Source organism: Patagioenas fasciata, chromosome 4 (genome assembly GCF_037038585.1).
Source record: "Patagioenas fasciata isolate bPatFas1 chromosome 4, bPatFas1.hap1, whole genome shotgun sequence".
Taxonomy (NCBI): Eukaryota; Metazoa; Chordata; class Aves; order Columbiformes; family Columbidae; genus Patagioenas; species Patagioenas fasciata.
The window spans coordinates 9,506,595-9,531,655 of NC_092523.1; the positions used below are offsets into that span (position 1 = coordinate 9,506,595).

At 48.6% G+C, this 25,061-nt stretch overlaps 1 protein-coding gene across 1 annotated transcript; it reads right to left on the reverse strand.

The window, feature by feature from the left end:
* Positions 1-1,799: 1,799 nt before the first annotated feature.
* LOC136101493 (uncharacterized) lies at positions 1,800-18,084 on the reverse strand. Its single transcript, XM_065837663.2, has 9 exons — positions 17,696-18,084; positions 13,307-13,984; positions 11,894-12,029; positions 9,069-9,157; positions 7,084-7,147; positions 6,042-6,130; positions 5,119-5,231; positions 4,420-4,576; positions 1,800-2,085 (listed from the first exon to the last, which is right to left on the reverse strand). Exons 1-9 carry the CDS (start codon positions 17,748-17,750, stop codon positions 1,943-1,945), a joined length of 1,524 nt encoding a protein of 507 aa, XP_065693735.1. The 5' UTR covers positions 17,751-18,084; the 3' UTR covers positions 1,800-1,942.
* Positions 18,085-25,061: the final 6,977 nt, after the last annotated feature.

Below are 25,061 nucleotides of genomic sequence, written 5' to 3' on the forward strand. Positions count from 1 at the left end.
AGATACTGTCCATGTTGCTGTTGATCCAGAGGAGAACCACAGAATGGTTTGGGTTGGAAGGGGCCTTTAAAGATCATCTAGTTCATTAACCCCACCATGTGCAGGGATGCCTTCCACTAGCCCAGGATCCTCAAAGCCCCATCCAGCCTGGCCTTGAACACTTCCAGGGGTGGGGCATCCACAGCTTCTCTGGGCAATCTGGCAGCAGAGGATGATGTACCTCTCTGCCTATCTGTTTATTCATCTGACATTGCTGAGAGGGATCAGAGAACTGACTATTTTTGTTTTTTTAAACACAGTAACACCCCTCCTGGGAAGAAGAGAATGAGCAGCTGAGGGCAGCAGCCACTTAACCCCCACAGCTGGGTTCCCTCAGCTGACTCTGCTGCTGCACCAGCCCTGCGAGAACACAAACATGAGGAGTAGCATCTGCTTCCCTTGCAGTAAACATTCATTTAACATTTTAATAGTAGATAGATACTATTTTTACTAGTGCTCATAGAGCTGGTGAAGCACAGCGCTGTGACGAAGGGTCGCAGCTGGCTGGTCTGTCTGGGGTTACACAGCGAGGTTCTTAGGGACATGGTTTAGTGTTACAGTTAGGTTATGGTTGGACTTGATGATTTTGAGGGTCTCTTCCAACCTAAATGATTCTACTATGTGCATGAATTTTGCTGTAGAAGACTGGAGGCAGCAAGGCGCGAAGGTTTAAGAGAGCCCACGTACTGATCTATGGAGCAGTTGAAGCTCCATTACAGTCAATGGGCATTTCTGAGAGCCTGGTGAGACCTCAAATGGCAATGAGGACCACATGCAGAAAGCTGAACATCAACCGGTAAGAAACAACACAATATGGAAAATATACCAAACAACAGATTTAAAAAGAGAATCCTTAACCAGCCACTCAAACACCTACACTATTTGAAATCATCCTTGTGAAACACAGATTTTGTCAGTTTAACCCAATGGTTAAATGGGGCCAGCTGCAGAGGAGGCAGCTTGGAGATTGCACAGCCCTGTGGAGGGAAAACGGGTGGGGAGGAGGGGGGGTGTGTGAATCAAGTGTCAAGGATCAGGGCAAGAAGTTGGGGGTTTAAGGAATGGATCCAGTAGTGTCACATCTCTCAGGCATGGAGAAATGGGCGAGATGTCTTCCACAGCCACAGCTCCGTTTGGCTCCAGCGGATTGCCACATATTTCATGTCTTACTGATGTGCTTGGTGGGGAAACAATTCATAGAATCATAGAATAGTTTGGGTTGCCAGGGACCTTCAAAGCCCATCCAGTGCCACCCCTGCCATGAGCAGGGGCATCTTCACCCAGCTCAGGTTGCTCAGAGCCCCGTCCAGCCTGGCCTGGGATGTCTCCAGGGATGGGGCATCCACCACCTCTCTGGGCAGCCTGGGCCAGGGTTTCACCACCCTCAGTTTAAAACATTTCTTCCTCATATCTAACCTGAATCCATGCTCTTTTAGTTTAAAATCATAAAGTTTTGAGAATGGTAAAAAACTAAATAAATTGCATGTTCTTAAAAGGAAGCATATTTGTGTGAGTTCCTGCTCAGGTGGAAGTGATCCTTGTATCACAGGAGCCTCAATAACTGGAGCAGTTGATCCTCACTCTGTTCAGCTGACAGAAGAAAGAGACACACGTAATTATTTGCTGGTTTTTTTCTTTCCTAAGGTAAGCAGAAAAGTATTTACTTGTGGATGAAGCCAGGAATTGCAAGAGGAGAGTTTTCCCATCAATTTGGTTTAGTACAGCGGGCAGCTGGGTCGATTAGCACAACCAGCCACAACTCAAAAAGTGAGTTTTATTTCTCAGCATTTCTTTAAGATGTACAGAAATAGCTTGGGCACAGTTAAACAATTTCCCCATATGGACACATATGTATTGCCCCAGGAAAAAGAGAAGTGTGTGTTTGCAGGGAGCACGTCCCACGCTACCAGCCAGCATAGATGGGTTCTGTGTGCTCCATCCCCCCGTAAGTTGTGTGTCGTCCTGACCCTTGGGGGAACAGTAATGATTTCTTGCTGTATTCTTGCCTTCTTCTCAGCATTATTAGAAAGAGAGCAAGGATTGCACCTGGAAGGCAAGGAATGGTAGTTATTTTCAGATGGAAGGTAAAGGGTCAGGTGGCATTTGCTCTGGGTTTCTCAACTCAAATAGTCTCTTCTGGTAAATTAAGGGATTTTATTTTCTCCTATATATTCTGCACAAAAAGAAAAAGGCCTGGCTGACTATAATAATAAATATTCAACTTCAACATTTCAGCTTTACTTTGGAAGTTGCAGAGGATACCAGCAGGGTTTGGTGAAATAATTCAGTAACTTGCTTTCATCATCCCATTTACTTTCTGCTCTGTAGAACTCTTATTTTCCAATTCGCATCTTACCCATTGCAGATCCCACCAAAGGATCTTGTTGAGAAACGAGTTACTCTGTGCAGCCCTTATGCTGAAGCACAAAAAGTAACTGACCTACATTAACTTTGAGTCTAGACTGAGATCAGGACTGTCAGGAAAAATTACTTCTAGGTTGGCATAGACATGGAAATAATTGGTGAATATCAAGTCCCGCGACATTCTGTTTGTTTGTTTCTGGCAGAAGCATAATCGGGGAAAAATTCATCTGAACAGAAGAGCACAAATCTGTCGCTGTGATGCAACATGGCCAGACAAATACATCCAAATTTAGGTTGGGTGAGCAGACAGTCTCATGGTGAACAGTTGACCTGTGAGACCAGCTGTGAAACATGGGCAGGTTCCTGGGGGGGGCTTGTTCTTTCACCCCTTTTCTGAGGGAGCTGCCACAGTCAGGACTTCACTCGGGAATGCTGCTCTGTGACCCTCAGACTTGTTTATCGAAAGAAACTCTCATTAATGGGCTGTTGTCTCTAGGTGGACAAGCTCTTCATACACTTCATTTTAATCCACTTTTCTCTAATTAATACTTGCTTCAGATGGCATCTGTGTTGGCAGGTTTTTGGACTGCAGCCTGGCACAAGGGGATGGGGCCAGTGGAGGAGCTTTCAGGCGGCTCCAAGCCACAGTTTGTGAGAACAACCCTTGTCTGCTCCCACCGGGACGTTTCAGATCCCTGGAGAAGATCAGTCAGCCCACGCTGCTGGAGCTGCAGCTGCTCCAGCCCCTGCTGTCCCCTTCTCCTGAATCCATGGAGTCCTCTCCTCAGGTGCCAAGAGAGGAGTTTGATGAGATCAACCACCCCAGTTTTGTTGTTGGAGAAGCAGCTTTGCTCTCTCTTGTTTGCTGCAGGGAATAACACATTTCGGTTATCCCCCCCCATCTTTTAACAGCAGCAAGCTAGACTAGAGAATGGGTCTTCAGGAGCCTCATAACTGTTGAGGTATAAACACAGAAACCCATGGCTATGGGGCCTTAATTCCTTATCCTCTGATGACTTGGTCATCTTCAAGCAATAGCAATGAAAAGCTCATGGCAAGAGAACTGGTAGCATAAATGCCACTTACAAGGGGGGTTCTGTTCATCTGCCTGTGCAGAGGAGCTGAGTCGCAGCTCAAACACCCCACTGCCCAGCTGGTTCTGCTGCCCTTCTTGCAATCCGGAGCAGTGAGTTGCTTGTTTTCATAGTAACCATTGTCTTTGATTAAACCTCCCCCAAACTTTGATTAAAACTTACACATCTCTTATTTTTTCCTTTGCTAAAACTGCATACAAATGCATATTCATTGTTTTGGAGTTAATAATCATGGTGTAGCTTCCAGGTGGAAAAGCTCATCTATCCATTGGCTTGCCCTAATGAGCTAATTATGGCAGGTGGCATCAGGGATGAAGGATGCTCCACATACTCAGTAGGTTATAAAATCATAGAAGAGTTTGGGTTGAAAGGGACCTTCATAGCTCATCCAGTCCAGCATGCAATGAGCAGGGACATCTTCACCCAGATCAGGCTGTGAGCCCTATCTAGCCTGGCCTTGAATGTCTCCAGGGAGGGGGCATCTACCACTGGGTGCTGGGATGTCTTTCATTCTGTTGGTTACAAGGTGCACTACACCATCGATACAACCGACACTGCTCAAGCTGGCAGCACCCGGCCTGCCAGATGCCGCAGCAAGTTACAGGAGGAAAGCTTTTACCAAATGGAAATTGTCCTTTTTCCTACTATTCCTGGTTTAGGGCCCATACACACACCTGCTTCCCAAAGACAAATGACATTCTGCATGATGCTGGCCTTCCTTTGAGCAAATACACTGATATCCCTACTCACAAATGGGGAAAGGACTATCGTCTGCATTGAAAGAGAAAGACCTTTATTAGAAATACAGCTTTCCAGAAACATAAAATACACCATCCAGACAACACTGTTGGCATGCCATGAGGGCACCCAGCTGCAGAGAGGTGGGTAGTTTCACCAGAGGACACAGAAGATGGACACTTACCCGCTGAGATGACAGCCAGGAGAATGACGGTCAGGGGGGTGAGCTGGCAGGAGTTTCCAGCCTTGTACAGAAAGATCTCCATGCAGTACGCCGGCTCTGTGCTGCCCGCGGGGCAGAAGGCATCAGGAGGACACTTGACCGGCTTCACATCTGGGCTCTGCCCAAGAGCAAAAACAACTCGCTCAGCACCAGCAAACAGAGAAGACTGTAGAAGGTAACTCATGTGAAGGGAGGTGACACTTCAGTATTGAAAAAACAGGAGAAAAATAACCAAGAAATGAACCTGCAATCATTCAGCTCCCCATGGTGTTACTCGGAGTGGGTGAAGAGCAGAAGTTGTCATTATACAACCTGATCTGGTTGAAGATGTCCCTGCTCATTGCAGGCTGGACTAGATGATCTTTGAAGTTCCATTCCAACCTAAACTATACTATGATTCTATGATTAAGCCCCCTCATTAACGGATACACCATCCTCTGACCCCCGTGACAGCCCAGTGAGATGGGGCAGCTCCAAGAGTGGCAGAAAGCCAGACTCCTGCTGTCATAACTTTAACCATCTCCCTCTATCAGGGCTCTGTCCACATTTAAGAAAAGGAAAGAGGCTCAGATAAAAATGGTGTTAACTGAAGTGTATTTAGCTTGTCACAGGACAGGTATATTTGTTAATCTGGGCTGTCACAGCAGCTGACAGACTCACAGGGCAGTAGTGATTTTCCGGGCACAGGTCACAGCTCTCCTGGCCCCACTGTAACTGGTATTCTCCTGTCCTGCAGAGCTTGCATTTGTTGTCGCTGGGACCTTTGAACATACCTAAAATAGCAAATAAGCACAAAATTAAGATCTGGGCCTAGACCTTAGAGCCTTTGCAATGGCATATGGATGATTCAGCTTTCAAATCCACAAGGAGAAAGACCATTAAATACTTAATGTGCATAACAAAAGCTGCGCCTGGACTTTGGTCCTTGCTCGGTGGTAAAGCGGCAGGACAGAGAACAAACAGGGACAGAGGGACTAAAGGATATCTGGGGTTAGATCTGGGCAAACAAAGCGTGAGTAGGAGTACGGCAGGAGATGGGTTTAGTAGTGAGCTCTGGCTTTAAAACAGGGGGAATGATAAAGCTGGAGGTCAGCAGTGTTTCATCCCCTCTAATTCTGGATTCAAACAACTTTTCCAGCGGTTTGAAACTTGCTGAGCAAAGTTTAAAGCCCAGCTCAGTTTCCTAAGCTTTGTGAGAACCACAGGTCACAGAAGCCCAGGGTCTCAAAGCGGTAAATGCTTTTCTTCACGTTTAAAACACAGCTTGGCTACAAGAAATCCCCGGTCCTGTCTCTGCAGAGGAGACTCGCCATCCATGGTCATGAGGGTGGCTGGAGGGTTCTGTTCTCCCACCGACTCACCTGCTGTGGTTTATGTTATTTAAGACAGCGACATGAGGAGCTGACTCATCTCTTCAGCTCCTATCACTGCCTGTCCCCTTGGCCACTGCTGCTTCCCAGCCTCGGACACCCTCTGTCCCCAGGGTCCGCTGGGGCAAAGCAGATGAGTCTTGGGAAGAAATCGTTCCTTCTGATACAGAAACTGTATGTTCCCAGCCCCAAACCATCCTTTGAAGAAGTTACCTGGTGAGCAAGGCGAGCACTCCTCCGACGCCTCCTGAAGAGCCTCGTGCCCACCAGGACAAGGCAGACACCCCGTGCAGCTGGTGGTGCTGGGGAGAAGAGACAGACAGACAACGCTGCAGGATGAGCACTTCCAGACCAGCCCAGCCTGCCAAAGCCAGCTCTCTTACATATCTACAGGCTGAAGTCTCCAGGGTCTACCAGGAACTGAGCTTTTGCCATTTTGTGCGCATTTACGGTGTTTCTCTCCAGTGTGGTTTCTCCCATGTCTAATTAGGGCTGGGCACATGATGGCACTTCTGTCCTCTCTCTGGTTGCTTATTTGCATGAAACTTGTAGGAACTTGCTATCCCAGAAGTCATTATTCCTTACCAAACTCGGCTGGAACTGGTCCAGGTGTGCTGAAGGGAGTTGGGAGAGAGGCTGGAGATGCAGCCAGGTAAGCCCTGGATCTGGTCTTTGGGCAATTTAATCAAATTTCAGCATTCTGCTGTATAGAATCACAGAAAGTCCTGAGTTGGAAGGGACTCATAGGGATCATTGATTCCAACTCCTATAACACAGACATGCAAGGTCAGATGGAAGCTAAGTACTCACATGCCAATTCTCTTTGGATATAAACTCTGCAGCACTCCAGCAGGCATCCCTACTCAGCAGGATGTGCAGCCCATCACGAGGTTCCCCACCAGCACCTCTGCCAGGCCCTCTCTCCTACCCCAAAGGTGACAGCACAACAGGGGCAGTTCAGCTCCCACCCTCTGTACATCCCAACTTGGGATGAAAAAACCATCAACTCAGTTTAAATCTGCCAAACCCAGTTTGGTAGAGGACATGAGACACTCAGTGGGTACCTCCACATCCAGCCAGCATTCTCTCCCTCCATCGCACCATCCCCCTCTCACCAGGGCTCAGCACCAATGTCCCTACAGCTGAACTGGCAGGTCACTTGCCTTTGGCCACTACATTGGGTCTTCTGGCTCAGTGGCTAAAAGAAAACCACCCCTTCCTGTCTAACAGCCAGTGTCACATGTAGGCTTCTTACTTGCAGAATGATCCAGGCAGGCAGGGCAGACAAAAAGATGCATTTTGCTTGGAGCTAAAATAGCCTGAAAAAGAGAAAAATAAGGCTTCAGGATCTACCATCACTGCCCCACATCGTTGCATATTCACTCATCTCCATTTTAATAAGCAATCCAATCAACTCCCCACAACACTCTTCAGGTGGCATTTCATGGGATGTTTGGTTTTCCATTTGTCAAAAGCCCTGAAAGAGCAATAAGAATTTCCTAAGGACCTGTGTGATGCTGAGGGAAGCGCCTGGGGGCTCGGGCAGGTTTCCCTGGTGTCACTCGCATCCCAAAACCCAGCCAGGTAGACAGAGAGACCTGCCAACCTTCCCAGACCGGCAGGTTGAACTGGAATGAAGCTGCAACGACTGATCCCAGTGCTGACTCCTGGGTTATCCAGCTGGAGCAGAACTCCGGCTGAGGGAAACCCCTCTGGTCACCCCGGCCCCTCCAGGGGTTCCCCCACCCCTGGAAGTCTGGGGTGCATCTCCTTCCCCAAGAAAGGGAGGATGCAAGATCCACCAACCAGCATGGCTCCGCTCAGCAACCTGCTGCTTGCCCTCCCTCCCTGCACCACCAGCACCACAAAGGGCAGAAGGACACACCAAGACCCTTCCCCAAAGTCCAAAAAGGGGCGAAATGCCCTGAAATGCCCACGGTGTGGGCAGGGGGGAGCTGGCTTGTGAGTCCCTGCCATGCCAATCATGGAATTGTAGAATGTCCTGAGTTGGAAAGGACCCATAAGGATCATCGAGTCCAACTCCTGTCCCTGCAGATGACAACCCCAAAATTCACACCATGTGTCTGCGGGTGTTGTCCAGTCTCTTCTTGAATAGAGGCAGGCTTGGGGCTGTGACACCTCCCTGGGGAATGGGAACATCTAAAGGCAGCAGAACAGCACTGGGGAGCTCAGGTGTTTTTGGGGAGGTTTCTGATGATGCGCGACACTGGTCACTGCCGTGGGTCCACGTGGGACAGAAATAAGGTGCCTGTGTTCAGAGAGGAGCTGGAAGGGGTGCGGGTGAGCTCTGCCTGGAGCCCGTCAGACCAGCCAGATCTGCAACAAGCAGCAGCTGCGGCAGCAGAGCAGGGTGGAAACAAAACCACCTCCCTCTCCCTGCGAGGAACAAGGAACTTCTTACATTCATAACTGCATGATTTAGGGGCCACCCCCACAGACTCCTCTGTGGTCTAACAGAGTTCAGATTTGCTGCATAAAGGGAGGGACTTACCACAGCGTTGTCACCACTTCGACTTTTTTCCTCCCAAACAGCAAGTGACAGCCAAGATTTAGGCAGGTACCAGCCAAACAGTTTGGTGGGCAGATTTTCAGAAGAACGGTTGTGCACATACGATGAGCACTTAATTTGTGTACAGCACAGCTGCTGCATTGCACGTGTTAATAAGCTCTTCGCACAAGCAAATGCTACTCTGTTTTGAACATGTTATACTGTCTGTGGGTGCGTTGTACCAGGCTCACGTTGCATTAGCCAGGTGCAAAAGATTTCACTGAAAACCCAGTTTTTAATGCCTGGGGAATACTGCAGAAGATTGCCCAACTGAACACAAAGATGGTTTAGACTCATTTTTGCCATTAAAAATAGGAAAATACTTTATTTTCCTAACACCTCCCCCACACCTTGTGCTATAACTGAATTTCATAAACCTTTCCTAACTTTCTGGAAAAGGCTTTAATTGCAGTATTTGTTAGCATTAACTTGTTGCAAACACGAGCACGACTCTGAAATCTATTCTTTTCATTTTAATAAATATGTCAATAGCAGAATGGGAAGAGATCTGCTATTCTATTTTTAGCCTGAACAAAACAACCTCTTTACTCTTCCAGGCTTTTAAGTTACCTGGTAATTGCATCTGGCCATGAGGGGAAAATAAAACAAGAAGAAAAGCACGATGTGGCCTGATGAAAATGCATTTGGGTTGAAGAGAAATCAAATCTTACCTGTCTGACACGCTCCGCAGGCTGCGGCCCCGGATTCATTAGCGAAGTGGCCGGGCGGGCAGGGGAGGCAGCTGGTGCTCCTGGTGATGCTGGGAGAAAAGAGGGGGCAAAGCTGGTTTATGTCACCCAACCACCCTACACTTGAAGAGGAGAAAGCAGAGCACAGCTCTTTTTTTCACTAACAAGCCTAGAAATAGCATGATTATAACATAATGGAGTTCAGGCAGAAAAAATATGTGAACTCTCCTCAATGCCAACGGTCCGCTGAAAAAAATGAAGTTTTTTCTGTATTATTAACATCAGAGATTCCCTGTGGTTGCGGGCTGCATGGGAAGGGTTAGGTTTCTGAGTCTGAATTCTAGGTCTTGAAAAATATGTCGTAGCCAGGCTTGATTTAAACTCAGGCTCTTAAATCCACGCTTGAATTGAATTGGAAAGGTGCTCGGTGTCCACCATCCATCAGCAATTTTAAAAGGAGCTGCTCTATTGTTGAAAACTCAGGTCACTCAGGAGTTGAAAAAAGGGGCTAAGCCACAGGCACTGATGTGTGAGAGTCCTGACCTTAAATAACAGGGACTGTGGGAAAGGGGATGTAATACGTTAGACCTCCGGGAGGAGGAGGAAAAGAGGGAAAGGCAGAGGAAAAGGAAAGAGTTGCATTCATCGCCAACAGAGCCAAATCCCCCACAAGCAGCATGTGGGTGTAAGAATTTGCTAACATAGGACGGGAAGCTCTGGAGGAAAACAAGGACATGCTCTTTAATTCCTCCTGAAACCCCAGGGCTGAGCAAGGTTTGTGGAAAAAAGAACTTAAAATCAATTGGAAACATAACAAATGCTTTGCTGAAAAGAAACCAATGCAGGGGCTGTGCCAGCCAGAGCCGCTCAAACCTCGGGGGAGCCTGGATTCTCTAAATGCCACAAAAATGTTAAATGGTCCCATCAGAGCCCTGAGGCCTGAGCAGCTGCCACAGAGATGGTCATGAATATGCTGCTCCCTCCGCTTCCCCGCATCTCCCCACCTTCTGGTCCCCTTCTCCGCTTCCCCACATCTCCCCATCTTCTGGTCCCTCCCTCCGCTTCCCCGCATCTCCCCATCTTCTGGTCCCTCCCTCTGCATCCCCACATCTCCCCATCTTCTGGTCCCTCCCTCCACTTCCCCACATCTCCCCATCTTCTGGTCCCTCCCTCCACTTCCCCACATCTCCCCATCTTCTGGTCCCTCCCTCCACTTCCCCACATCTCCCCATCTTCTGGTCCCTCCCTCCACTTCCCCACATCTCCCCATCTTCTGGTCCCTCCCTCCGCTTCCCCGCATCTCCCCATCTTCTGGTCCCTCCCTCTGCATCCCCACATCTCCCCATCTTCTGGTCCCTCCCTCCACTTCCCCACATCTCCCCATCTTCTGGTCCCTCCCTCTGCATCCCCACATCTCCCCATCTTCTGGTCCCTCCCTCCACTTCCCCACATCTCCCCATCTTCTGGTCCCTCCCTCCACTTCCCCACATCTCCCCATCTTCTGGTCCCTCCCTCCACTTCCCCACATCTCCCCATCTTCTGGTCCCTCCCTCCACTTCCCCACATCTCCCCATCTTCCGGTCCTCCTCACCCCGGCACATGGAACCCCACCACTCTCTACTGACCCCTTCTGGTCCCCAGTTCTGCGCTGCCCTCTCTGACATCCCAATAGGAACATTTGTGCACTGCCCTGGGGACTGATCCTGATTGGTTTTTTAAAGTGCTTTTTGGGAAAATAAGGCAGGGCAACACAAACAGCAAGGGGGGATCTGGAGGAGCGAGCTGGGGGCTTCAAACCCAGGGGCTGCTGCAAACAACCTGCGTGGTCAGGTCACCCTGTGTTCAGGTTTTGTCCCCTCTCGTCTCTTGCCAGGGCTGAGCCAAACGGAGCCGCTCTGCAGGAACACAGCCCCTGTCCCTGCAGACACCCAAGGGACAAAACTTGCAGAAGACATCAGATACACCAAGGGAAAACCCAATGGGGAGTGGTGAGAGCAACACATGCGTGTCCCCACAGCCAGAGGACACGTGCTCAGTGTCTCTGGGATGAGGCAGCCAGGTGACAAGTCTGGGCTTCTGGCTGGGATGTCTCAATAGCTCTTCCACACTCCCACAGCTAAGGGTGTTGCTTTGGTTGCCAGCGACTTAAATGCAATGAGATCCCTTGGAGGCAATAAAACAGAGGTTGAGAAAGTGATTGGGAAATGACAGAGTTGAAGCCAGTTGGCCACAGGTATCCAGAGGAAAGCCAAGGAGATGAACCCCACTTCACTCCCAAGAGTCCCTCCATCCCAAAAAGCCTAATATATCTCCTCATACATACAAAAGACCATGGAAAAAGAAAAGGGCAGCCTGCAGAGAGCTGGAGCCGGCTGCTGGGAGCCTTCGGCATAAGCTGTGGGGTTTCCTGGTGAGAAGTTCAGCAGCGCTGAAGAGCTGCACCCCTCGCACCTGCCCCATGGGGACCTCATTCAAAGAGCAGTCCAAAGGCACCCGGGGCCTTCTCCAGGGTCTGGACTGTCTGTTGTTAGTTTAGCATGCACATAGTTATTTCAGCTTTGCAGCGAATGAGCTCCCTGGCCCAGTTTGCCGCAAAGCCCTGCGAGGAGCTGGGGAGCATGCGGCCTCTCGCTGCCTCTGCCCAGTGTTTTGCACCATGGGCAGGTGCTGGGGCAACAAAACCCCGTGTGTTTCCCACCGAGAAACCACCCCGGCAGCACTTTTTCCTTAGCCCAAGGGAGGGGATTTTGATGGCTGGGAAGTGTTTCAAGAGAGAACATCCATCACACTGGGGCTCGGTCACTTACTTGGTGTAATGGCCCTGCGGACAGGGCAGACACGATGGTTGCCCACTCTGGGGCTGGTAGTGGCCCAGTGGGCAGGAGGTGCAGGCAGCGAGGTCCGTGCACGAGCCCCCCACACAGCACGAGCAGCTCCAGGTGCCTACATTGGAACAAAAAGGTCAGGATCAGGACCAGGAAACTGGACTTAAACCACTTTGCTCATCATGACAGGTCACTGCAATGAATGAAGAAGTGTTGGGATGCAACCACTCCAGCAAGAGGGTCCTAAGGGGTGGAGAACTGTAATATTAACACCAATTATGCTGCTGTGCATTGTTAATAAGCAGAAGAATGGCCACAAGATGATCTAAGGTCTCAAGTCTGTTCAACATGGATTTCTGCCTTTTTCTCTTTTAATTTGAGCAGCCAGGAGGGTTTTCCTTTTTTTCTCACCAACACACAAACAAAACCACCCAAAAACATACTCCTTTTGTTTTCTGATAACTTAAGCTTGTGGGAAGCAGAACTGAAGACTAAAACCCCAGAGCAGAGGATCTGCCTTAAGCAGCAACAGCTTTTCTTCAAGCACAGGTACCACGGCCTTCCCACCAGGCACAAGCTCTCGCCCTCTGTGCTCCACAAAACAGACCCGAGCTACACAGAGCGACTGGGTGGGATTTGCTGGAGCTGCAGCCATCAGACCTGCAGCCATCAGACCTGCAGCCATCAGACCTGCAGTCCCACCACTTGAAGGAACCAGCCCTTGGTCCTGCAGCAACCAAGCTCAGGCAAGATGAGGAGATGCCGTGGATGAAGATCCCGCACACAAGGGTGGTGAGAATCACCTCCTGTCTTCTGCAGATTTACCCTAAAACATCAAAGCTGCTTATTCTTACAAAGTGCCCTGCAGTGGGGGAGGTAAGCAAAAAGTACATGGCTTCTATTTTAGGGATGTTTTATTTGCGAGACTTTTCAGGGTGGGGTGGTGGTTTAAAAAAATAAATGAATAAATAAATAAACAACCACATTACAACATAAATAACCTCTAAAAAAAAAGGTAATATCATGCACTCCTAACCACGACAGAGGTTGACCAGGTGGTTTCTTAAGCTCAAATGAAAAGGCTGTTTCTTAGCCAAGATTCTCTTTCAAACGTTTGAGACAGATAGCTGGCACTGTACCTCAAAACAACATCCTCCTGCCAAAAAATCAGGCTGCACTTGTGTTACGCTTTGCAGTCACAACTCTACTGCTCCTTCATCCTACTGGGAAGCTTTGGGAAGACCAAAGAACAGCACAAAGCCAGCAAAGGCTGAATTGTACTGTCACTCCTGCTGCCTGTCCAAGCCTCCAACAGCAGAACATGTGCAAGTTTTACTGCCCTTGAAAAGTCACTTTTGCAGCTGACAGGAGAGCTGGGGTGAGCAGGGCTCTTACCTGCACTGGGAAACGTCCCCGGGGAGCAGCGGGCACAGGCAGACACGTTCACTCTGCTGCAGTTCGATGGCCTGGCCGTGGTGAGGAACGGACCTGCTGATGGGACCCCAGGAGACATCGTCACACCTGGAGGGGACACTGAGGTGCTGGTGGATGTGGCCATTGGTCCTGTAGATGCTGGTGAGGTGGCTGTGCTGCCGGAGGTGAGGACGGTCACATCAGTGGTGGCAGGCAGAGTCTGAGCAGGTGTTTTTGTGCTGGGATCAGCAGACGGTGCTGTCGTGGATGCGCCAACGTCTGCAGTGGTTGATGTTTCTCCAGCCGAGAGCGTCGCAGAGGCAGGTGGAGGAGCAGACGCCACGGGGGTGGTTGCACTGGGAGGTGCTGGGGTTGATGCAATGGGGACCAGGGGGGTGGTTGCACTGGGAGGCGCTGGGGTTGATGCAATGGGGACCTGGGGGGTGGTTGCACTGGGAGGCGCTGGGGTTGATGCAATGGGGACCTGGGGGGTGGTTGCACTGGGAGGCGCTGGGGTTGATGCAATGGGGACCTGGGGGGTGGTTGCACTGGGAGGCGCTGGGGTTGATGCAATGGGGACCTGGGGGGTGGTTGCACTGGGAGGCGCTGGGGTTGATGCAATGGGGACTTGGGTGACAGTTGTCTGGCCTAAAGCAATACCTAAGAGAAATAAAAACATAATTAGTGGTTCAAATTATTGTTCTCCCTTTAAAGGAGGCTTCCCATTAGGTCTTTACCCACTGTTTAACCTGTGTATCCTTGCTCTATGTCCAAAACTCCCTTTTGCTGTGGTCCACGACAGAGCAATACAGAAGGAAAGAGGCAAACAGCATGAACAGCATCTGAGCATCCCTGGCACACGAGAGACTTATTGAAGAAATAAAATAGAAACTCCATGAACCCACAGCTCATTGACGCCAATGTCCAGGAGGTCTGACTCTCCTAGATAAAAGGGTGAGAGAATTGCCTGCAACACCTGGTTTTGTTAGCAGCAGCTCAAGACAGTTTACCCTGAGATCCCACGAGAATCTGATTAAAGATGCTTGTCAAGTGGCTGGCTGTTTTATCCAATTCCTGTTAAAGGGATCAGTAAAGAAAAGTCATGGGTTTGGGATTTTTTTGTTTTTCCAAAGCTGTTCTGGAGAGACATCCAATAACCAGAAGGGAAGTCATAGGCCCAGACTTGCTTTGATTCTGAAATGCCCCCATGGTAGGGGTGACAGCTGTAATCCTCAGAGAAAAGGGGAGTTACTGCAGTTCACGTTATTTTGCTGTGGCACGGAGCCGACTAAAGCGCTGTCTGCTGGCGAAAGCCGCTCTCAGCACACAACCACAGGGGATGGCTTCCAGTCTCCAAGCAGAGGAGAAACCCATATAACTAAACATGAAAAGCAGCAAGTTGCTTTAAATTTAGCCACGTGGTACTAAGCAAATGAAGCAAAACAAAACCAAAATAGCCAGCTCCTGCCACAACAGATGTCACATGGGTTTGGGTCAGGGATTTACTCTGAAATAACCAAAGCTTCTGCATGCATCCGACTTCATACAGCATCAGGATGTGACTGCGGCTGATAACGTGGTGTTTACATTCTCAAAACCAGCACAGAGCTGCTAAGCCGGCACAGCAAGAGAGCCTGCTGAAATCGGGTGGCCACTGGCACAGAAAATAAAAGGACTATTTAAAGAAACTGCCTTATGGGTTTCAAGGAGCCTGAAGAGCGCAGCCAATGGCAAGATGTGGATGAGGAAGGACACAAACAGGATGAGAAGCTGGGGGCTCAGAGGGACCACGTTCGGGTGGTGACAGCACAGGTACCAGGTCCCTGCAGACCCACGGGTCCCTGCAGGCTTTTTCCTAAGCCCAGTTCTCCCCTGGCCTTTGATTTCTCTCTCGATTTGGGTTACATCACATGAGGCCGGGGACCACGGGTACCAGTGCTTAGCAACACCGTGGTATGAACAACAATATACAGACCACATTGATAAATAACTCCAGTTAAATTTCTATAGCAAGACCAGGACACAGAATAAAAGAGTCCTTACAAAGTTGGGATCACATGGAGAGCTCCCATTGGGAGTGGTCCCTTCTCTTGCACACTGCCTGCTTTGTCCTCCATGGAGTGCAAACCCATCTTTCTGTAACTATTGAGTAGAGCAGCAGACGAGCACCCAGCCAGCTGGGCCACTGCCCGTGTTTTCTTGCTGTAGCCCCCAAAACAGAGATGCTGAATTTAACAGTGATTGTCTTGTGGCATATATGTTTGCTCCAGGCCCAAATCCAAGTGACCTGAAGATGGTCAGTGTTGGACCTAGGCAAGGAGAGCTGCTCTGCGGTACCCACAGAGGACACCTTGGCCAGGCCTTCATCCAGGTTGAAGATGAGGTTCCCCTTGGCTGACTCACCAGCCCAAAGGGCTGAAGTCAGCCTGCTGCTTTTTCCTCGCATTTGGCGATGAGCCGAGTCAATCACAGTTTTTATTAAGCCAGTCTCAAAGTAAACACTAGTGCTAAGTCAAGGGCACCATCAAGTTCTCCTGGGAAAAGCTCTCAGAAGGACCACTGGGATCAAAGTCCAACCTGCCAGAACAGCCCGTCCCAAATATTTCCTCGGCTCCACCAGCCAGAGACACTGCAGTGGATTTACACACCTCGGGCTGCACACAGCTGGATGAATTTTGTTGTATTTGTTTTTTAAAACAATATATATATTTTTTTTAGTTATATATTGCCTCTTCATAAGCTTTCATTGCTTGGTTGGTTCTGGTGTAAAATGGTGGTACTGTTAAGATGAAAATTTTAATGGGAAAATATATTTTCATAACATCTTTCTAAAACAGTCATTACAGAGTTGCTTGCAGAACTTCAGTAGCCATCAATAGCCTTCAGTAGCCAGTACTTCACAAATTCATTTAAACAACTTCAGGAGAAGAAAATAAGAAATAGTTTTGAGCACCTAGTAAAAACGGGTGATGTTTGGTTTTACCAGCTGTAGTATCACAGCTGTGAAAAAAACAATAAACTTTAACTTCATCAGAGTATTATCTCCCCTGTACTTACACTGTCTATGCTATGGAGCAGTGATTTTGCTTTCTAGAGACTTTTTTTTGGGGGGGACACTGTGAATCAACACAAGCATCTCCAGGGACACTCCAAGGATGGGTTTTTGTGTGACAGTTCAGCTGATGTTTCACTGCAGGAGCCTTGAGGATGTCAGGGAAGGTTACTGAACTCTTAATTGCAGAGTTAATCTTCCCTGAGGTATAAAGGGAGCCCTGCTGACTTGTGAGGCACACAGACCCTGCTCGGGAACTCACAAAATGCAGAAACAGGATGGACAACCCCTCATTTTTTTTCTTCCCTCCGACTTGCACAACCGCACAGCCTGCCCTTCTGAAGAACCAGCCCTTCCAGCCAAACAAAACACAGCCAAGTCTTTTACAGAACCAGTTGAAGACAACCATCATCTTTGGTGAGTTCAACAGCTGAATAATTGGTTCCTGAAATGGAGCGTTTCTCCAAATTGTTTCATTTCATGAGAGTGGCCTTTCAGTACTTAAAAGAAGCCTATAAGAAAGATGGAGACAGACTTTTTAGCAGGGCCTGTTACAACAAGACAAGGGGTGATGGTTTTAAACTAAAAGAGGGGAGATTCAGGCCAGACATGAGGAATAAATGTTTTACACTGAGGGTGGTGAAACCCTGGCCCAGGTTGCCCAGAGAGGTGCTGGATGAACCATCCCTGGAGACATCCCAGGCCAGGCTGGACAGGGCTCTGAGCAACCTGATCTGGTGGAGATGTCCCTGCTCATGGCAGGGGTGGCACTGGATGAGCTTTGAAGGTCCCTTCCCACCCAAAATATTTTATGTTCTGAATTGCAACAAGCGTTGCAGATACCACATAGCAAAAGTATGAACTATAAGAATGCAGACTTTTTTTTTTTATAGGTAAGCAGTACAAAAGGACGAGAAGAACAAAGAGCAGACAGAGGCCTTATTTCCAAAATATTCAGGCATCGTTATATATGTTCTCTCTCTTAGCAAGACCCAGTTACCAGAACACCCCAAGAAAGCGGTGGCATCCTGTCCCTTGGGGTTTACAACAAAGCTGAGAAGAGGCCACTACAAATCCTCAACAGGCAGGGTAGTAAAGCTCTATTTTTCCTTTCTTTTTAACTTTTCCTTGTAAAAGCAAGTTTCTGTATTTACCACATTCGGCCCGCTTCCCACACTGCCTATCTTACCACACTTATTTCCTCCCCGCCCTCCCCTGCCCCCTGCAGCACCCCAGCACGGTGAAGCCCGGCGCTTGCACAAGCCCCTTTCAGTTTTACCCACCTCCGCGCTCAAAAACGCCGCTTCGGGAGGACTTACCTGTTAAACACGCCGTGGTTAAGCTCCAAAGCAGAGGAGAGGGCCAGGCGCTCATTTTCCCTTGAGGAGTAACGCAGCTTGTCAAAAGGCAAGATCAGCAGCTAATCTCCTCCACCCAACTGTTTATTCTCCTCCAGTTTTGTGCCCAATATTGTCACCTGACTCTGATCATGCGGCTCAGTCGAATCAACCTCCCCCCCCAACAAAGGGGGGTTTTATATTCGGACACTGCAACAAGTCTTAAGGCATTACTGGCCTTCTCAAAGCATAGTGCAGACTGAACGCTGGGCAGAAGAGCAAACCTGAGCCCCTTCTCACGGTGCACAGGAATACATGCGAGACGAGCGTCCTGGAGGAAGCGACGGGTTTGTCGAGAGGAACGGGCAGAGCCGCAGGAGCCCTGTGCCTGGCTGCTGGCCAGCCCCCCGTGACCTCGTCAGGCGAAAGGATTTCGTTTTTTAGACACCCAGGATTTCCTGCAAGAAAAAAACAACCCCAGAGAGGTCCCCAGTTCAAAACGTCTCCCATTTTAACTGACGCCAACCATGCCATTACCAAAACTCACCCTCTGGTGAGCGTAGAGCTTTCCCAATCAGCATTTAACCCCTGCCTTGTTGCCCTGGAGGTGTTAAACTTGACGCATCAAGTTGTTGTGATTGGCATCAAACTCGGTGATCCTGATTATGATGCTTTTGAATTGAGGGTGTTAAGTTTAGCAAGGCCCATCCCGTTTTCCATGTGTTATCTGGTGGCTCTCCTGCTTGCTGTTCATGCCCTGACGCTGTTTTCCTGCCTGTGCCCACGCTGCCCAAGCATACAGATGTCCAAATGGTTTCCTCACCATGCAGCCCTCCTTCGAAAGATCCCCCAAATCCCTCAACAATTGGAGTTGCTGAGTCCCCACTGTGATACAGCATTTCCTTTTGCATATGGCTGAATGCTGCATCTCACCTATGTCACATCTTCCCCAAAATTCAGGCTACACATGTAGGATTGTGGATGCTGAATATGCTGAGCACCCCCGGTCATGCATTTGATGAGCAGATTGGGCACCGTCATGTGCTGCCTGTGTCTTTCGTGCTCCAAACTCTCCCACGGGGCTCACCACAGTGAGCCAAGCCTTAGCAGGCTCTAACCCAACTCCCCAAGCTTTCTTCACAGTGGCCCAGGTAGGGTCAGTTCAGCGTCACACACAGTGCCCCGGCAGCACCGTGCTGCAAGCGTGGTTGCTCCTCAGAAACGTGTGGCCGCCACACAAGCTGGGAGGTTGTGCAAGGGAAGATGGTCACACAATCCCTGCTTGCACAAGCTGCACAGAGAGGCACAGCCCCCACTACACGATTTGCAAGCACTCACTGGTCCCCACCCAAGGACCTTCTATGATACCCACAGCTTTGCTGGGAACACTCTCTTGTCCTCTTGTCTGTTGATGCTAACATGCCTCATGGTGGCTTCAAGGAGACAGGGCAGTCTCCATGACTCTGGTATCACCAGTTTGGGTGGGGTATAGGTCAGTCAGTGACCAGCTGGCTTCTCTCTGTCAAATATAACCTTAATCTGAACTGCTGCCAGCATGCAAAATATCAGACTTAAGGAGACAGCCCAGGCCCAGCACTCAGTCCCCACAGCTTTTCGGATCTGTCCGAGCAGCCCCTTGCGGAGACACGGCCCAACTGCTCAGGACAAGGCAGGGCTGGAGCTGCCCTTCCCTGCAGGCGGGCAAGCTCTCGATATGACATTTCTCACCTGGGCTTTATAGGTTTTACAAGTCCCTGTACAGGATGTTTGGTTTCAGTTTATGTAAATCACACAACGACCTGGTCCACCCAGACCTGTGTGGGGCTGATGATCTGCAGTGGTGGACACCTTCTGCACCAGCATCACTGCTGGAGGAAGCAGCCCTGCGCGCTGATAACACTCTGCCAGCAGCTACCCAGCGAGACGTGTTCTGTTAGAGGAGCTGACGGCAACTCACTGCACCCCTCATTTGTGGAGATGCTTCCCTACACCCCAAGGGCCAGGAGCAAGTCACACATTTCCTGAGTAGCTACAATACACATGTACACACACTGGAAAAGGAATTAAGAACTGGATGTTGACACTCGGTGCTTTGACAGCACTTTCAGGTGCGAGTTTGGGGCTGATACATGGAAAAGAAATTGCATCTTGAACCCCTTCCCCTACCCTCAGAGCCCCTTCTTGGATGAGCGACCAGAGCCCAGCTGGGAGGTGAGACAGGCTGCTTTCCTTTCGGTTACTTTACTCTTCTGACAGGAAAAGTCCAATACCACTTCAGGGCAGAGAAGTACAAATAGGTTAATTTATAAACTCCTGACCTGCCCTGGCTCGCCTCTGTTGAGATTAAATACTTTTGCTAGTTCGTTCACAGTGAATAAAAAAGGTGTCATGGCTGATCAAAAGCAATGTCCTAGGCTGGCACAGGGCCCTCTTCTTGTCAGTTTGGTTGCCCTTCCATGGGTGGTGAACCTTGTGTCTCCAAATAAACCAGACACCTTCAAGACTTGTCTGTCTCCATACAGGCCAGGGGCAGCAGTGGAGATGTTTGAGCAGGATGATGTGTTCCCAGGAGAAACATGCTGGTAGTTTGTGTCAGCTCACATGCGTTGCCCAACCTGGAAAGGACAGCTGCTGTTCAAGGCTGCCTGGGATCACAGCTCCACCCAAGCTGGGCAAGTAGAAAAAGCGTTATACCATGGGGGATTTAATCTGCTGAGGACAAACTTGTATTTCTGAGCTATCCAGGCATTACAAACCTGAGGGCCAGATCAGGACCGTGTACAAATGGACTGCAAGTCCCTTGGGTGTTTCATATCCAAGAGACCTGTTTGTTTACTAGGAGAGCTACTTAGTTATTGAATAAAAAAAACCCTGAGCAAGGAAAGTATCTCAAACACCAGCAGCCCTTGCAATGGCAAGTGTGAGGGGCCACCACCCCAGCCTTCATTAACTGGGATGTGACAGTAAGTGCTGTGGGGGTGAAAATCCCCAGATGAGGACCCACCTACAGTGACAGTGGTGAAGAGAAGTGCATGAGCTGAGAGTGGAGGGACATACGCACCACCTTGAAAATGGTTACAGTCACTGGGTGAACCACTCAGGTCAGAAAGTCCCTGGTAACTGACAGCAGATGAGAGCAGAAAGATCACTTTATTCTTGTATCTTTAGGCTCTTCCCATGATTATCCACCACTCCCACTGTCTAACAGAGACTTGTTCCAGTGCCAAATTACTGTCCTGCTCCAAGCTCAGCAAGCTACTGCAAAATGATCTTGATTCTAACTATGCCAGGGGAATTTATGGTCCAGCCGTGTGACAGAACTATGGTCCTTCGACAGCACGTTCCTGATTCGCACCACATTGCTGAGCAAGTACCTGGGGGACTGGGCTACACCTATTGCCTGGGAAAGTGGAAGATATTCGAGAAACTGCAGGCTGGCTTCTGACAGGTGCTTTTCTGAGAAAAATAGTTTTCTCCAAGCAATACAGCTTGCAAGTTATACCAAAACCTGGCTGCACATAGAAGAGGTACCAGCCAGCAGGTACCACATTGTCCTTCACAGACAAAAAGGCACCAAAGCATTCCAGACACCCATGGGATTCACCACCCTGTGTGCTGGATCGGGAAGCAACTGGGGATCCAGAATCCTCTTTCAGATGCGAAGTTCTTCAAGTACTCTGTATATCAGTTGAGCACAGGAGCTCAGACTTCAGGAACACAGGTCCAACATCAGACATCAACCTGCAGGTCAGCAGCGTGAATCCAGGTTATCCTCTGCAGGCTCTTCAGCAGCTTACCTGCAAAACCATCATGAGCACATGCAGTGGATGAGCCTCCCAGTCAGGAGGACCCTTCCTACAGAATTATGACCAGACTCCTCAACTGCTCTAGGTAGATCTTGAGTTCAATAAGCTGGAAAGAAAGCACCAGGAGTCTCGCATTTCAGGTAAGAAGTTCTGCCATACTGTACTAGTCCTCAACGACACTGAAACCAGCTTAGTGCCCAAGAGAAGAGGCCAAGACACTTCTACACAGGTAAGAAAGAAAAGCAAGTCAAAGCCTCACACATTTTCATGCTCTGAACAGACATTAAAACCTGTACCTGACCAAGTGGCCACATGATGGCACCACAGCTTTGGGGAGCAAGGAAATCACTACAGAGTCAAGATTAAAAAACCCTCTTGACCAAAAGAAAAAATAGTAGTGTTCTTCCCAAACTCCACCAGCAGAAGCCTCCATTGTTGGTGCTGTGGAGATGGAATAACGAAACACAAAAGAGAGCTGAAGGAATATAAGTATTAAAAAGTTATTAGAGCCACTTTGAAACAAATAAAACTTTTTTTTAAAATGTATTTCTTCTAGGCTTGGATTTAGAATATTAATAATAATTAAAAGAGTAGGGATGGCAAAAGGAAAAGTGTGGTATTGCAGCAGAGGCCTGATGGTTTATCCAACCAAAAGCTTGACAATATATGAACTGAGTCCAGAAACTTGTTTTCTCACAAGCAGCACTGAACATTTAATTCATAATTAGTCCTCATCAGTTAAAAAGAGTATTTTAGGACATGAATGCCAAAATGGACCGACGTGCCTTGGTGCAGTCAGTGTTCAGGGTGCAGGTCAAAATGTAAGTGCTCTAGGCAGAAAAAAGAAATACAAATTGGTCAGCTGCCTTTGGGCAGAATACACAGAAGATAAGCATGATTTATTGAAATAAAGGTGAAGAAGTGTGGTTATCTGAAATACAACGCTCTGGGATCAGACGCAGCTGAATCACTAAGGGCATTACCAGGTCAGGAAGGTCACTCATCAGCAACGGAGACTCCCCAACACATCACCCATGTTCTTGTTGGTCCTGTGGGGATTTTAACTCCTGAACAGCCAAGCTGAAGGTGTCGGGTTTCTGGCAGCAGCTGCCAGTCTGTGCCCACAACCTCTCTCTGTCATGAAAACCCAGAGTGTCTAACAGGATGGGGCCTTCCTGCAGCGCTCCAGCCCTGCTGGATCCAAACCATGATCCAGAACCAAAGGACTCTGTAGACAGGGAGGTGCTTCTGTCAATACATGGTGGGGTGCTTTGTATTTTCCTCCAGGTCACTGCTCATATATATAAACAATTCATGCTGTGGGCAGTTTTCAGACACCAAAAAAAAAAAAACCACACCAAAAAAAGGCATAGAGAACCACTCCAGCAATGCATCTTACCTGGACAGCTGAGGTTTGATGGATCATCCAGCATGTCTACAACTCCAACTCTAAGCTCCCCTGGCCTCATCTTTAAGGAATGGCAACTGGTGGTCTGTGAGAGAGTAAACCAAAATACTTTGCGGAGAGGATTGCACAAGCGCTGTTATAGAAGACACAGAAAACAGAATGTTTTTAACTCAGTGGGAGAGCTTTTAATGGACATCACCAACACCCTCACAGAAAAGAGACAGAAAGGTTTTCCAAATGAGCTGTGTTCTACCCAAAAGAAAATGCATTTAGAATCCAGAGCAGGTGGTGGTGCTTCTGCTGTCAGTGCCTGTAGCATTTGGGGGAGGGAGGAAACAAGGTTCATCTTTCATTTCAGTACTTCTGTACATTTAGACAACAGCTCTGGATCAAGGCAGAGCATGACCATGGCATTTTAGCACAAGCAAGATCAGTCCTGACAGCTTGGCTGTTCAGCTCTACTACATGAAGAAACAGCCAACAATAATTTCTATTGAAAGTGAAGAGAGACTGTGGACTTTAATGACACCAAGTGATGGATCAGACACTACAACCAAACTTACATGCTACTGAGGGTTTGAATCAACCACTCTTATGGAAATGGGCTCTTTTCCATTGTTTGTGAAATTTTTACCAGGAAGAAATAAGTATATTTTAACACCAAGTGCTACTCAGGAATCATGTTCTGAGAGACACTAAGGAATCTCCCCAAGTTCCTCAGAAGAAGGTCTGGTACCATGCAAATGTCTTGAAACACAGCAGGTTCTGAATGTTACCTCATCTACTTCAGAGCAATCACTTCTTGCCTTCTTGCCTTAGTGTTCCTTTCCTGCTCTCAGCAGAACCTGGATGTGCACACCCACAAGCACAAGCGCAGGGAGAAGAGTGAAGTCTGAGATGTTTTAGGTTCTGTCTAAAGGCATTAGGAATGCACAACAGCTTTAGGACAGTATCCAACACTAGTCCGAGTCTTAAAGAAGTCAACATTTGGTCAACCATCAGTCACAAGTTAGTATTAGAGCAGCATCCTCAGCATTAAAAACGCCCTTAGATGCTGTACCAGCTAAGCCTGTCCCAAACGTCTAGTGACACAGACATCGCTGAAAACAGATGTCTGATTTCGCACGGGCCACTCTCAGAAGATGGGCAAACTGGCACATACCCGTTCACACAAACCCTATCAGTGAGTCACTCATTTGGGCACCAGGAAATTCCTCTGACAGAGCAAGGGCCCTGTGAAATAATGAACAAGATGTGCCTCCCAACCTATTCTCAAAGCTTTGTCCCAAGCGTTCTACCAGAGCAGTTGACCTGGAACAGAATTCCATTCCCAGCTATTTGATAAGGTCAGTCTGACACAGAAAAGAAAAACCTCAGGCTGTGTCTGGCACTGCAGCAGCACAGGCAAGTGTGACAGAGCCACAGTGTGTCACACAGCTGTATGTAACAACACTGCAATGAGGCCGGCCACATACATTCAAGTAACTCAACATTGTAAGATACACCTTCATGTTTGCCACAGGATAAACCAGACCATAGAAACAGCACCTCTGAGCATGAGTATGGTTCCTGGAAAACAAACAAAACCAAACACGCCACACCAACCCCAAACTAAAAATCACGCACGTTCTGCTGCATTCTAAAATTGAGAAGCCACCAATGCTGTAATTCAGCCCAACGAGACTTTAAAGACAACCAACCAACATCAAAATAGGGTTTATTCCACACTTTCATAGCACATGGGCCATCTGCAGAACCCGTGCATGACATACCTTCCTGGTACCACCAGGTCTAGGCCCCGACTCAAGTGCTTCAGTACATGCGCACCCACCCATCATGGAGACATTACCCAAGGTTCATCAGCTTTCAGCTGATCCGCCCAGAAAGCAAAAACAGGTATTTTGGTAACACCACCTACTCACAAATATCCTCAACCAGCAAAACTAGCAGCAAAACTAGCATGTGTCAGCTTCAAAATGTCAACTTGGAAATGCATCTACAGAAGCAACATAAGTCTAAAATGGATACACATTATCATGCCATTTGACTGCTTGGTCTCAGGTCAGTGGTACTCATCACCGATACAACTGTTAGTACAACACACAACTTGATTATTAAAAAGAGCATCAGTCCA